The sequence below is a fragment of the Phaethon lepturus genome, unplaced genomic scaffold, assembly GCF_000687285.1.
Source record: "Phaethon lepturus isolate BGI_N335 unplaced genomic scaffold, ASM68728v1 scaffold12517, whole genome shotgun sequence".
Classification (NCBI taxonomy): Eukaryota; Metazoa; Chordata; class Aves; order Phaethontiformes; family Phaethontidae; genus Phaethon; species Phaethon lepturus.
In genome coordinates this window covers 52624-67682 of record NW_010554101.1, presented here as the reverse complement: position 1 = coordinate 67682, position 15059 = coordinate 52624, and the positions used below count along the sequence as shown (strand labels likewise).

The following is a 15059-nucleotide window of genomic DNA, read 5'->3' as shown; positions in this document are numbered from 1 at the left end:
CTTACTTAATAAATGTCCATTTGCAATATGACTGAGGTGCCAGGCTGAAGAATGGATACAGTATGCAAGTCAACATACCCTTTCCCACCCCCACTGCCCTTGCTCTCCTATCACGCTTGCTAAATGTACGCTAATCTTCCTCTTGTCTTGTGTTCTCACTTTTCTTGCAGTCGCTGTGAGCGCTTGCCTTGTAATGAAAATAAGGAGTGCCAGAGCCTGCCTCTGAGAATAACCTACTATCACCTCTCTTTTCCTACCAACATTCAAGTACCCACCGACATTTTCCGCATGGGCCCTTCCAATGCTGTCCCTGGGGATAAAATTCTGCTGTCCATCATCAGCGGGAACCAGGAGGGGTTTTTCACCACAAAAAAAGTGAACAACCACAGTGGCATTGTGGTCATGCAGCGGCAAATCACAGAGCCCAGAGACCTTCTTCTGACAATTCAAATGCAACTTTCCCGCCATGGAACTGTCAACACATTTATTGCCAAACTTTTTATCTTTGTCTCTGCACAGCTTTGATCCCTAACTTACAGGCATCAGTGGCTACTTTTTCTCTTTTAGGAGTAGATTTTTTTTCCCAATTTTAATAAAGTTTTAGTTCATCTGTTGCATGCTGCACTTGCATTTTATTTGCCATTATCGTTACAGTTCACCACTTTCCCCTGTCACTGAATGTCTCAATTTGGGGAGATTCTTATGTGTAAAAAACATTGTAAAAAGCAGAAATTGGTGTCCAAGAGCTTCTTATCTGAAGATACCGAGGACTGAAAGCTATTCATTTACTTCATGCAATAGTGGGGTTGGTCTCATCTGATGATACACAACTGCACATGTTTAGGTCTAAATTTTCAAAACAAAATAGGAACCTAATTTGAGCTGTCTCAACGGAGACATCTTTAGAGGGTTTCATCAGTTATGGGGCAAATGCTGTGCATTTTCTGAAAATCCATTAAAAGGCATAACTTGCGCCCTTCCCTTGGGACCTCAGAGGTGCCCCAGCTCACAAGTCAGTCTGAAAGTGTGGTGCCAGTTTCCCAAGCTGCGCTAGTTATCGTTGCTGTTGTAGCCAGTGAGCTTGTGCTGATCTCTACCAGGTACAGATCCCAGTTCTAACTTTTAAGGATGGTATAAAAGAGAATCTCCTCTAAAGAACATTTATGTTGGAGATTTTTCATTTTCCTTTCTGTGGAATTTCCACTGAATTGAAAAGCTAATGATGGGAAAACAGCAATGAACTTCATAACAACATTCAGCTAGCAGCAGAGAGCTCCTTTCTGTTTCACAGGCTCTCTCCTGAAATGTGTCTACAAGAACGTTTGAAAAATATATTTAATTGATCTCGTAACATTTTTGGCTCTCCAACTCCGTATCAAAGCTGATAAATTTTTAACTGTAAAGACTTCACCCACCTCCATCACCAAGAAAACCCCCAACCGAACCCGAGCAGCCCTGAAAGGTCAGCCAGAATTCCGATATCCAGATCTTTCTTCCTTTACTTCTATGACTTTCTTCCTTTACTTCTATGACATCAAGAACAATGTAGACAATACAGCTGGGATTTCTTTGGAATTCTTTTGTTTTATGAGCCGGAAAAGGATTTATTTTACTCTTCAGTCCTTGTATTGATAAATACTAAAGGATCACTCCCAGAAATATGATCTGAAAATTAATGTTCTTTTACACCATCACTGGGCTCAGGTATCTCTGTTGCCTGGTACATATGCAAAGTAGTCAGTCCACAGAAGAATGAAGAGTAATCCATGTGAATGCACATACAGAAAAGATTCCTCACTATATAAATACAGACAGCACCAGCAAGGTACAAGGTTAGAAACTGGGAACCGTCTAAACCAGGATCACAAGCCTTAATCACCTGAACACAAGGAATTACTCTGTTAGCTGTAAGCTGCGGGCTCTCGGGCACATCATCAGCCAAGGACTAGATTGGGGCATGATCACAGCACTCTGCCAGAGTTCTTACATGTTCCCTAAGGCAAAGTTTATCCCAACTGGCTGACAGGAGTTCAAGTCTCACAAGGAATGCCAGTGTTTAATAAGTCTGTTGACACATACTTAAAAAGCTGCCAGAAGTTGCCAGTGGGAATAGAGTCCCAGCTTTAAATATTGAAAGCACAAGCCCATGCTACTTGAGCTAATGGGGTTTCTTACTGCCACAGAAGTTGCTTGTATATAAATGCCCTCTGGCTACCAGTTCATTATGAGGCCATAATTAAGTAGGATAAAGATTCAAAAATAAACTTCATTTTTGCAGGCATTAATATATATTTGTTTGGCAGGAAAAAGAAGGGAGTGTGAGAATTTGGTATTGTATTGTAAAATGCTACCAATATTAATTGCATTCAACAAGTAATTCAAGAACACGGAGCTCAGATTCTCCTGTATTGGATGCTTTAATGCTGCAGCGTAGCTGGAAATTTCAAGAACGTGTATGTAATTATGTAATGCCATTTATGTGCATAGCTCTTTCCAAACAAAAATGCAATCACAGCTCCTGGTCCAAAGAACTTACTAACTGAATCCGACAGAATATGGAAACGAATGATATCAGAACCCAGAAGAAAGAAAAAATTATATTCAGGAAAGGATTATTTGCAAAATAATCAAGCAACTGAGCTGTTTCTTAACTTTTTGCTTTTTTAAATGAAAAAGGCCTGGAGGAGTTACCAGCTCCAAAGCTGCAGTTTTTGTTAGAGGGGGGGAAAACCTGAAGGAAATAATTTGAATAAAGAAAGTTCTCAGCGCGTAGGAAGAAACTTATGTCAGTTACAGTTCCCACTATAGGAGGACATGAGCAAAACCAAAAATGTCAGCTGATCAGAAGATCAAATGCAAAGATGATGTGTAAGGATAAAATAAAAAGTATTTTGAAATCACAGCACATCATTAATAGCAAATATCAGGATTTGAAATAGATGCTGGTTGTCAAAGAAGTTGCTCCAAAAGATGTCTAAAGATATGCTGTCCAAGCAAGGAGAGAACAAAGTGTTACCGATTGCACTTGGAGATGCTGAAGCAATTAGCAGGGATATCAAAAGAAAGGAGATCAGAGAATGAATGTTTAGGCAGGGGAAAATGAGAGCACAAACTCAAGTTTAGCAGTGTGGACAGAGCATGCAGAAGAAAGAAAAGGCTGTGGGATTTATAAGAGGAGAGAGAAACGGTACAAAGAAATAGAGCTGACAGAAATATTTGTCTGTCACGTGTTGTTACAAGCTGGATGGATCTAGAAACTAGTTTTAGTTAGGAACTAACACAAATCACTTGTGATCCTCCATTTCTGTATGCAGGGTACTAATTCATGTCAGAATGCTTTACTCCAGTGAATCAGAAGTGAGAATTAATGTAAGTCTTACTTAAGACTTCACCTTAAACAAATTCATGGCTTTATTGGATGAGAATTTCAGACATGTTTGTATTTGCCAAATTTTGTGCCCGCTGAAGTCGAGAGTAAAGCTCCCTTTCCTTCCTAGGAAGGAGCAAAGGCAGACCAATACTGAATGCTTCAGACACTGCCACCACAATGTTTTTGCATACAAGTTCTATTATCTAAATACAGCAATGGAAATTTAGGATGCTGTATACATTTTATCAATATGTCATTAGTAATAATGTCCCAAAATGGGTTATGCAAGCTACTGTTGAAAGGTCCCTAAAACCTTTAGATGATGCTATGCTTATTATCTATGTGTTACATAACGCAAAGATAAGAACTTCTTCAGAATTTGTAAACATGTTATTGGAAGTAAAACCAGTCTGGCTTGGCTGTTGTGGCCCCAGCTCAGCAGGATCCTGAGAAAAGATGCAGTGTGTGTTTGTATGGCTGTATAGATGTAAATGTCATCCAAACTCCTCTATACACAGTAAGGAGAAAAAAAAAGAGAGAGAGAGAGAGAGGGAAGCCAACATGAATGACGCACGTTTTGCCTCAATTCCATTTGTTACGTATTTTGAAATGGATTATTTTGCGCTGGAACTAGACTATGTAATTTAGTTGATCCTTATTTGACAGATATGAGGGTCAGCTAGCTGGAAGTCCTTTCTTAATTTGGCAGCTAAGGTTTATAACAAAGGGGATGGAATCTGTTATTGTAGGTCAGACTATAATGTCCATATATCCAGAATTAATTTGTTCTAAAATGACCAGCATGAGGCATTTCAGCAGAAAGCCCTATTTTGTTCCCTGTGAGATGCCTAGGAAATGACAAAATTTTGTACCCAGATAACAGTGGAAAGTAAGAGGTCTCTCCTGGCCTGGATCTCCTGGCCAGTCTCAAAACATCAACTACAGAGTGAGAATAACAAGCCAGACTCAGCTGGTGTAAATTAACCCAGCTTCATTGCCTTCCCGTGGACTATGCCATTTCACATCTGTTGAAGCATGATTTCCTTGATGTTGATTCATGTTTTCTCTTTTATCTTTATTTTAGCTTCATACAATATCAGCATGTTTGGCTTTGTTTTCTTTGATGAGCAAATGTGGGTAGCATATAAGAAGAAGTTACTGATGTATTTATCATTAATAGAGCCATAAAGTCCCTTTGAACATCTGAAAAAAGATGGCTTGTAGGTGTGGACTTGGGTAACACATTTTGAAAAGAGCAAGAACCATTTGTTTCTAGAAGTATCTGACAAACGAAAGCTTCCGTTTTTGTTTCCCTTTTACTCAGTGAATTTTTCTTCCTTTTAATCTTTTAATTCCCCCCCTCTGACACTGCAGTCTTTTCTTTTTTCCACTTAGAAATATGAAGAAATGGGCAGGTCAAAGTTGAGATCATTTGTGGGGCTTAGTCACATTGTAAGTCCCAGCATAGCCCTTTCATCTCGCATGAACACAGACCGGGTATTGTGTGAAGTTCTTGAACTGTAAGTGACTTTAAATTCACTCTAGTGGACAAGGGTGAGAAGAAGTCATTTAACTTTTAATAGACTTTCAAGGACGAATGAGCAGCTGGTTGAGATGGAATATGAAATGACCCTTACCATTTCCCCAAACTCAGAATTCCGTCTTTTGAGGTTTTAAATAATGTGGTTAACTTTTTTCCTCCCCCAGTTTCCATTCCTCTCTATTTTCTCAGTTTAGATGGAAAGGGGGGATGTGAGAAGAAGACTGAAGAGAGGCTTTTCTGGCTCTTGCTGTGCTGAAAATCATGAAAAACAGTTGGCCCTTCAGATATTTCCTGCCAGATTTCCAGAATGGAAACAATTGTTTTTGCTTTATATGACTGATATCACATGGAGTACAAAAAGGCTTCTGCAAATAAGTGTAGCTCCACTAGAATTGGTGAGACCACGCGAGTGCACTGTGGCTGAGGATCTGGGCTTAGTTGTTCGGTCCTGTTCGTACTTGGAAAGCGACTTTACGTGGCATCTTACGGATGACAGTTCTCCCTGTTCTTACACGCCTGGCTTGAAGAACTGGCTTTGAGGGGGGTTTGACTGCAACTGTTAGTTAGCCAAGCCAAATTTTTCAGTGGTCCAGCAGTCCTGATGATCTGCATTTGCCTAAGGTTTTGAGGTGAAGAATGAACACTTGTGTCAATTATAGCTTGTAGCTCCCCAGACTGCAAAACACAAAGTAATTAATTTTCAGGATATATATGCATCTCTCTCTCATTTCTCTTAGTGTCAGACTTGAAAAGACAGATACTATCCGTTGCATTAAGTCTTGTCGACCAAATGATGTCAACTGTGTGTTGGATCCGGTCCACACAATTTCCCACACTGTCATTTCACTGCCCACGTTCAGAGAGTTTACAAGACCTGAAGGTAAGTGGTTTGTTCCTTGTTCCATTTAATAGACTACAACATATAAAACCTCCACCGGAAATCCTTGCCTAAAGCCAGCCTAGCTACCGGTGCAGTAAAATGTTTGCACAGTTCCAAATTATAGTGTACTATTGATTTAATTAAAACCTTCGATAACCAGGATTTTAATTTTATGGAGCAAAGAAAGTCATTCTGAGCTCTAACTCATACAGCTTCCCAGTGTAAGGAAATAGGGAGTCTGAATTCCCATTTACCTCACTCACAATAATAGCCATGTGCCCCATGACTTTTTCTTCCCTTTTTTGCATATTTTGCCATAGGAAACAGGTGCTCATTATATATCCCTCATCTGTTTATGGTCTGTTGTTCACTATTGACAGGTGACTTGTTCCAAGGACATAGCCTTTATCTACATGCAAATATTAATCACAAAACACATGATATTGAATATTCTATCTAGTACTGTGATTTGCCTGGTTTTGACCTATGAAAAAAAATAACTGATGTTTTTTAAAATACGGAATAAAGTAATGGAAATTCCAAGGACTGCACAGAAAGTTTTTAAGCTAAGATTTTCAAAAAGCATCCAAGTGAGTGGCTGTCCAGTCACCCAAAGCGAGTTTTCCAGCCCCAGATGCTGCATTCTGATGGGCACGCGTGTATTTCTTCAGTTCCTTCCGCCTCTGCAGCACCTGCGAGTTCTTAAGTCCTGCAGTTTCATAGGGATCACACTCACTTTGCTTAGTTCACATACAACCTTACAGATCAAGAGCCAATTTTTGCTCCTTGGCATTTGTATTCATTTTCTGGCAGCTCCGCTACGCATCCGTAGGTGGGGTGACTGCCTTCGGCCCCGCTGCGCTGTGGGATGAGCCACTCGGCACCTTGCTGTGTGGCACTGAGACAGGGAGAGAAGAAGGGTACAGAGGAAAGGAAGATCATTTTGGAGGGGTTCTTACAGATCTTCAGTCCCTAGTTCTGATGCACGCAGGGTCTCAGCCTTGCTATCTCAGAAGGCTGTCCTCAACGAAAGCCAAAGCTGATTCTTCACTTCTGTACCAGGCAGGAGGAGTGGGGCATATAGGAACGTATAGGAACAATTTAGCCACCGCTAACGGAGCCGCATAGAGCTTCTACGTATTGCGTCAGGCCTGTTTCGGGCCTTGGCTGGCCCTACTTCACAGGCAACGGAGGAATGCCCCATAGCCACTTCTACTCCCATACACACCCCTTCAGCTTCACCAGGTGTACTGGCAGCAGAGCTAAGGATCTGGCCCAGGATGCTTCCCAAACCATTCCCTCATTAGTCCATCCTCATGATTAAATAAAAAGAGATGAGAGCTGGCGATCTGAGAGTGCTGCCGAAGCCCAGGAGACGTTCCTAAGCTGTAATTCGGTGCATGGCCTTGGGTGGATTCGTACAGCCCCGTGGTTTAGTTCCATCATCGGTAAGAGCAAGGATAATAATGAGAAAGGTAATACTTGCCTCCCTCACAAGGCGCTTGAAAACTAGTCTCACTTTGTTTTTTTTAAAAACCTAAAACCTTCCTCCAGTACCCAAAAGGACTCTGTCATTTGTAATGGCAATACTTTGTGTAACTGCCTAAGGGAATCGGAGCTCGGGTTTACCTGCGTGGTGCCCCTCCGTTGCCCACACTGGGAGTCCTCAGTGTGGTCCTCTTTGGGTACATGTGGGAAGCCTGACGGGTTTCTAAGAGTGGTCTTTCTGGACTGTAGTAGTGTTTTGGCATCAGAGCTTCTTAGATGGTGCAGGAGGAGAAAATAAATCTATCCAAATCCTCCCTTCCCCCAGATCTTCTTTCTTTCCATTTTAAAGGTCAAACTGGGAGTGGTGGGAGAGGGGTGTCCTCCACCAGCTTTGAGGACAAGTCATTTTGGATCAAATTCTGTCGGGCTCTTCAGTGATGTTTTCAGATGTTCTCAGTACATTCTGTGATACTCTTTATTTGCAGAGATTATTTTTCTTCGTGCCATCACACCTACATATCCAGCCAACCAGGCAGATATCATATTTGATATAACAGAAGGAAATTTAAGAGATTCCTTTGATATCATCAAGCGTTACATGGACGGCATGACAGTGGGTGAGTAGAGTGTTTTCTGTTTACTTTCCTCTGTCAATAATATTGTAGAACAAGGTTGAAGAAATTAACTCAAGTAATTTATTTCCCATCTTGATTTTCAAGCCTGTATTGATTTAATATTCTCCAGTCCAACATGTGTAATTTGAAGTAATATCACAGATAATTTTTTATTCAAAATACCAGAGGCCTAAACTTTAATTTGAGAAGTATTTTAACATTTTTCAGAACTGTCTCTAATTACAAATGCAAATGGCTCTGCTTTAAAATGATGAGGTTTGCCCATTATAATCAAACCAAATATAAAATATGTAGTATGTCAGCAAAGAGACTGTAAATTTAATTAACTGTTCTTTCTCATTCAAACAGCATTGCACCAATTTTTGGATAATAATCAGAATTTTTAAGGCAGGACTGAATTCACTGAAACTGTTACCTGTTTTAATATTTAATGACCGGCTGGTTCCGTTTTAAGTAAATACCTCTGTTCAGGGTAAAAGGGATCTGTCAAATGCTGTGGTTTACAAGAAACTTCAGAATGGGACATACACGTTTGATTTACAGTCTCAGCTTGGCAGGGAGGAGACATGGCAGGAGATATACCTGTGTACATGGGTCATAGCGCTGGACCTGCATCTCCTCGTATATCAGGGAGGGGCTGCAACACAACCCGGGGTCGTACTTTCTGGTGGGTTTCTTTCAGAGCAGGGCCATTTGTATCCAGTATGTAATGTGTATAGTGTATCTAGTATATATACATACATGCATACAGATAGATATTTCTGGTGTATACTGCAGCTTGGCTCTCACTCTGGGATCCAACCGACCCAGGAGTAGTTGGCAAATTATGTGAAAGTTGCAGAGCTGGAGCAGATCCCAGCTGATGTGCTGCTCTGCCCAATGTGAGTTGCTAGTGCAGTGGCAGGGGAATATGCTATGATTCTCATGCTTAGAGAGTGACTATGTCAGGTATTAAAAAGTAGTATTTGATTGCTCTTTATTAATGTTTAATTATGAAAATAAAGCACCACTGTTCCCAGTGAACATTTGTGTTTTGGTATGTGAATGTGCAGGTTCTGCTCAGGTTTATATATCTGCTTCTGGGCTTTGTAGGAGGACTTGTCTGGATGAGAACAAAAACCACTGCTGTGCTTCTTCCATACTGGTGGTTTGTGAAAAAGTCATATTTAGCATGATCTGAAGGTGGCACTGTTGCATTTCAGAAGCATGATAGTTCAGCGTCAGCTGTGCAAAGGTTTTATCAACTGGAGATAAAAATCATAAGTCATTAGGTTTATATTTTTTTCTTTATCAAACAGAAGTATACATGTGAATGCAGAGAAAGAGGGAGAGTCTGTTAAAGCAGGATGATAAGATTACAGATTTCAGGTATTGGGTTGATTCTTTAGAAGAGTATAAATGTTATCAGATCCCACAGTAGTTACAGTAGTTTGCTTTTCGTGCTGTGTGCTTCTTTCTGTCTGAAATAAGAAAGAAGGATGTGTTTAGAAATTTGACTGGCCAAGGTATTTGCCTGAGGGAAGCGTTTCCATTTTGAATAATAGGACTGTGTGTCAATGGTATTTTACTTGGTAAACTGGCTATCTGCCTCACAAAGTTAGGAGAGAAAGAATATTCTTATACACCAGGTTGAGAGGATATGATATATGCGTAAGTACATTCCCAGTTCTGCAAAAGAATTGGGCAACTCTTCCTTCACCTCAGTTCCCCCATGTGCAACATGGAGATGATAAAACATGCCTCCTACTGTCTTAATTAATTCTTGTATGTAAGAGTCTTAATTAATTCCTCTATGTAAAAGTACTTTGAGATTAATGGATGGAAGCTGCAAAGTAAACTGCCTGCAGCAGAATTGGAAGAGGAAAAACAAAACAAAACCTCAGCTGATACTACCTGGAGGGGCAGAGGTTCAGGACAGCATGTTGTATGTGTGAAATTAGGATTGCAAATAATTGTGCCAGCAGCAGTTCTGCTGCTCCCATCATACTATCGTTTTTCTTGTTACTAATAATCAGAATGGTAGGTGTTCCCATAGAAGTCCTGGGAAGTTTCAAGACAAATAAATAAGATGGGATCCTAGTCCACAGGAGTTGACAAAGTGAGTCCCTCTTGTAAAGAAAGGGGAAGGGTTTGTATAAGGGTGGCAAAAGACAAAGGACATAGATGGTATCAGAAAGATTTATTGGTTATCCGAAAGCTTTATTGGTTATCCCATTAAGTTATAGGAACTTAAGAACTGTGGGGATGTAGCATAGGGACTCCAGCAGAGCGAATGCCCAAGTAGCCCGGTAACCAGTGTCCAATGTATGGGCTAGTGACAACAGGTATACAAGAATCTCTCTCCAGATAGAATGTTCCAACTTGCTGCAATCGTCAGTTTATATGCTTCTGGAAAGCACATCGTGCTTGATGACCACTGATGGACATATGCCTCTTCAATCTGTGTAGCCTATTTTCTAATCTTTTTTTGCTGCCTATATTGTAGAGGAAAGAATACATTTACTCTGATAGTAAATCACAGATGCATGGCTAAAGGGAATAATAAGCACGTTTCATTCTGTTGTAAATATTTCAGGAGAAATGACAGAGTATCAAAGCTATTTTATCTGCTAATGGAAATTAGATCAGCACACATCTTTTCTCTCCAAGACAAATGTTCTTTACAAGAGAAAAGATAGAAAACCTCTATGGGAGGGGTTTTTTTTAAAGAAAAGACAATGGACTAGCTCAGAGAGAGATGAAATCCATAAAAGCGTATGGAAAAAAGCAGGAAAATAGTTACTAGTGTTACTGAAAGAGCAGAGTGTAATAAACCTTGACTTGATGTCAGAGAAGAGGAGACCAATGAAGGGAATCAAAGAAACGAGGGAACCCTAGGAAAAGAGGGGGAGAAAGGACAGATCAATGAAGATGCCCTTGCAGGAAGTCCTTCATTAGTAAAACAGTTTTTTGCTAGGTTGTCACAAACAAGAAGAGAGACGATACCTGTAGAAGGACCTGCATGTCCTAAACTGTGTTTGTGTGAATGGAAAGGAACAAGATGCTCTCAAAAGTGTAAAACTAAAAAAAAGTGAAAATGTACAGGTTTCTTTTGGTAAAGGTTTAGAGAGTGGGAGGAGCTGTTAGAGATGGAGTTACAGAAGAAAAGTGAGGACTTCAACCCTGACAGATAATTGTGGACTGAAGAGAGTCAGGTCATCAGTTTTAGCCATTACCTGTTTAAGTTGACGCTGAGACATGGAGAAGATGTTAGCAAAGCTGCAAAATATGTAGGATTGGATGGTGAGTGGCTGATCAGGCTGGTTTGTGATTTGTGGATGGGGAGATAGCAGCTGAAGTCATAGGAGGAGATCAGAGTGTGTAGGAGCAGGTTGTGAGGAAGGAAAAGGAAGAAACTAGAAACAGAGGAAAGAGCTGCCCCAGGGAATGTTAGAAAAAGAAGGAACACGGTCTCCTAGAGGACATGTAGGAGGAGCAGGCACAAAGCTAGAAGAAGGAGGCAAGCACAGTATTGCAAAAGGGAGGAAAGAAGATCCATCAAATGGGAATCAATGATCAGCAGTATCAGACATGGAGGAGACAAAAGAAGTAAGAACAGACTCCAAAACTAGCTATGCTGACCTACAGAAAGTATCTTCCAGTGGAAGAGAAGGAATGAAGGCCAGCCTGCTGGAGTGACAGTGCGTAGACCTCATGCAAGCTGAAGAAAAAGAATTGTGGAAAAAGTTGCCTCCAGTATTTCTACCATCTTGTATTAAAAAGAGGTGCGAAACCTCATTCTTTCCTGGTTCAAGAAGCACTGTAGACTCTCTTTTGCCTGGTGTGGTTACAGGCCAAGGTGGCACCAAATCCAAAAGATACTGTTAAGAACTGCACATCACTTATTAGCATGGGCGGGAGAAAAACAGAAGTGCAGACCTATCCAGGTTTTTTTTTTTTTTTAAAAAGCTTTTATAGACTTTTCACTGCATTCCTCCTTTAACCAGCTGTCAGTGAAAAATGAAGAATGCATTTTCAACCTGTACAAAAATGTCCTATCAATGCCTGAGGTATTATCAGATACTATAAAACATTTTCCCCTTCAGCTATTGCATTCATTTCCTTAGGTGACTGTAATACCACCTTGTATTCTGGTAAACTTCAGGAAGATTTAAAAATTTCGTAATACACCTAAAAGGAGTTTCGATAGGCTGAAAGCTTTAGCAGGGCCTGTAGCGATAGGACAAGGGGTAATGGCTTTAAACTAAAAGAGGGCAGATTTCAACCAGATAGAAGGAAGAAATTTTTCACAATGAGGGTGGTGAAGCACTGGCACAGGTTGCCCAGAGAGGTGGTAGATGCCCCATCGCTGGAAACCTTCCAGGTGAGGTTGGACGGGGCTCTGAGCAACCTGATCTAGCTGAAGATGTCCCTGCTCATTGCAGGGGGTTTGGACTAGATGGCCTTTACAGGTCCCTTCCAACCCAAAGATTCTATGACAATGGAGTTGATACTAACCTGAGCATATAATCTTGCCTATTAAGCATAACTATTTGTTATCAAAAACATCCAGAGCCAATGCAATTATCAAATTTCACTTGTACCTGTAGAGCTTCTCAGGGATGTTGTGCTGGTGCTTGAATATACTGATGTTCCTGTTGCTAATAATTTTACAGATATGTAATATGTAATTTTACAGTATGTAATAACATACATTGTTATTTGCAAGGATTTCACTGCTGTCTCTGTCCTGACTTTCCAGCCTTTTTTATGCATGTGATAGTTCATGATGTTACCTTTGAACCATTACAGAAAGAATTGCATAATAAGCACTGGATTTATTAGTAGTCTAGTTTCTACACTGATATCATGATTGTTTCGTATGTTCCAGAGGCCGGGGAGAGACTTTTACAAAATTACCAGAAGGTAAACAAAAACAGATACCATAAGAAAGTGTGATTGTGGGATCCCATATTGGTTGGGGCAGGAGAAGGAGACTGGAGGTTTATTTGCCTTTTGGGGAAACCTGTTCTTAGCACAGGGGTGGTAGTTCTGTATCTCATAAAGTAATTTGGCCGTTCCCAGTGTGGCAGAGTCTTTTCGCAGTCTGCCACACAAACGTTTGTATGGTCTGACATTAAATTCAGAGTCACTAGGTTGCAAAAAGTTTGGTACTGAACTTTGTCCCTGCACCCACTCTGCAGTGCCGGGCAAGTACCTTCATATTCCTCTCTGGTTCTCCCTTATCCTCTGTTGCTCCAGACTCTTTATCTTTAGGCCAGAGGCTGGCTGGCTGGCTCTTATCATGCGTTTGTTACGGTGTTTAGCATAATGAGATTCCTGGACTGATTTGGGCTTCCTGGCACAGCTGTGATGCTGAAAGTAGCAGTTCACCTACAGTTGCTTTTCTGTGGGGAAATGAAGGCGAGGTGTAGGGCATCCAGGAGAGCTCCGCTGTTCACAGGGGCAAAGATTTCAGCACGTACTTTATCATCTCCCCGTGTGGATACTCTTACTAGAAAGTAAGCAACAATAGCCACCTTTTGTCACAACTATAATGTCATTAGCATGAAACGACAATAGTGTCTGGCAATACAAAACCGATGCTGTCTGGTCATTCACAGTGAACACACAGAGCAGGGACATAATTCAGCAGGTTTTTCGACGGGGTCTTGCAGCCTCACATTAAAAAAGACACAGTCCCTTTCAGTATCTTTGTTCTGGTTTCATCTAGGCGTGCCCCTTTCACAAGAGGAGCCCCTCAGCAAAGAATATTTTGTGAGTTTTTCTCTATGCCAGGTTGCCCTGTCGAAATTAGTAGCTGCGCATTTGAGACGAGGGTGCCCAGAAGCCATTTGGTAAACGGGATCCTAGATTTATTGCCTGAACCTGCCCTTTTGGGATGCTGATGACTGTGTTGTTCAGTAGTCAAATCTCTCAACACCCTCCCTCCCCTCCAGAAAAAATGTCAGACTGGAGAGCTCTTCTGGAGGCAAACAAGCAACTCAAGCAGGAGGTGAATTTTCATTTCGTATCTGAGAAATGCTGAAGGTGCTTTTCTGGTGAGAATGAGTCTTGTGCTTGAGTGGAACAACCTTCCCAATGCCAAATTTCACTCTAGTGCATTGCAAGTATCTGGTTAACGAAATGCTCCTCCTTGGTCAATGTTCATCTCACCCCTTGGGTAGGAAAGTGTAATGTATTACAAAAGCATTCATACAGACCACCTTCGGTTACTGTTTCCATAAAGCCAGCAGACAAATAAATCACACTGCAACTCCGATGAAGTTTTGTGAACTGTGGCGTGAAGTATAAAACCTGCCAACTTGGGAAAGAAATGGACTGAGTCAGGGAGCAGCTCAGGGGACCGCCAAAGGTCCTTGGTTCAGATTACAGAGCATGCATTTTTTTGGTATTAATTTTAAACAGTGGGCTGAGATATTACATAAATGAGCAAATAAAGCCAGATTTGGAATCCAGTACACCGAGAAACATACTATAGCAATTCCTCTGAGAGATGTCTGTGTGGATTCAGCCTTCTGAGGTGCTTTGCCCCAATTTTGTAGTCAGAGACCTGCTTTTCTGAGGATCTCCAAATGTGAAGTATTTGTGCAACTGATTCGGCTGCTTCTGCTGCTGCTCCTGAGTTTGTGTGATGATAGCAAGCATCTCATTCCTGCAGTAGCGCCTACACACCCTATAAACACGGAGACGGAAGATAAGAGACTCAAGGCATATCGTAACTCTTTCCCTGTATGATGCACAGATGCATGGCTCACTTAAAAAAAAAAAACAACACCCTAACTTTTTATTTTTAAAGGGGTCAAACGTGGTGAAGCGCCCCCCTATTTCAGCCTTGTTTTGAGAATTTGGTCAGGGATTAACACACATTAAGATTCAGAAAGCTTCCCTCGTCAGAAGTTCTGCTAACAATACCAGCAGAGCTGTCGCCTCTAGGTGATGACTGAGCAGCTCTGTAAGGGCTTTCATGTCAAATCCTCAGGATTAGGTACTTTTTCTTCCATGGTAAGTTGAATCACAGAGCCATATCGTGCTGTGTGCCGTAATGTGGCTCTTTGCCAAGAAATGCTTAGGGTTACCATAATTAATTGCCCAGGTGTCATGGATACACTGCTATATCAAAGCTTGGCTGAAACAGAATAA

The 15059-nt window shown here is 41.1% G+C and overlaps 1 protein-coding gene across 2 annotated transcripts in view; it reads left to right on the top strand.

Moving 5' to 3' along the window:
- FBLN7 (fibulin 7) overlaps positions 1 to 15059 on the top strand; it is a 67067-nt gene that overhangs the window by 37690 nt on the left and 14318 nt on the right. Inside the window, exons 14-15 of one of the 2 annotated variants that reach the window (XM_010291724.1) lie at positions 5651 to 5793; positions 7767 to 7898. In XM_010291724.1, the coding sequence (XP_010290026.1) occupies positions 5651 to 5793; positions 7767 to 7898 (275 nt within the window). Of the gene's footprint in view, positions 1 to 170; positions 615 to 5650; positions 5794 to 7766; positions 7899 to 15059 lie in introns of those variants that run through there. The other variant, XM_010291725.1, reaches the window with a different exon arrangement.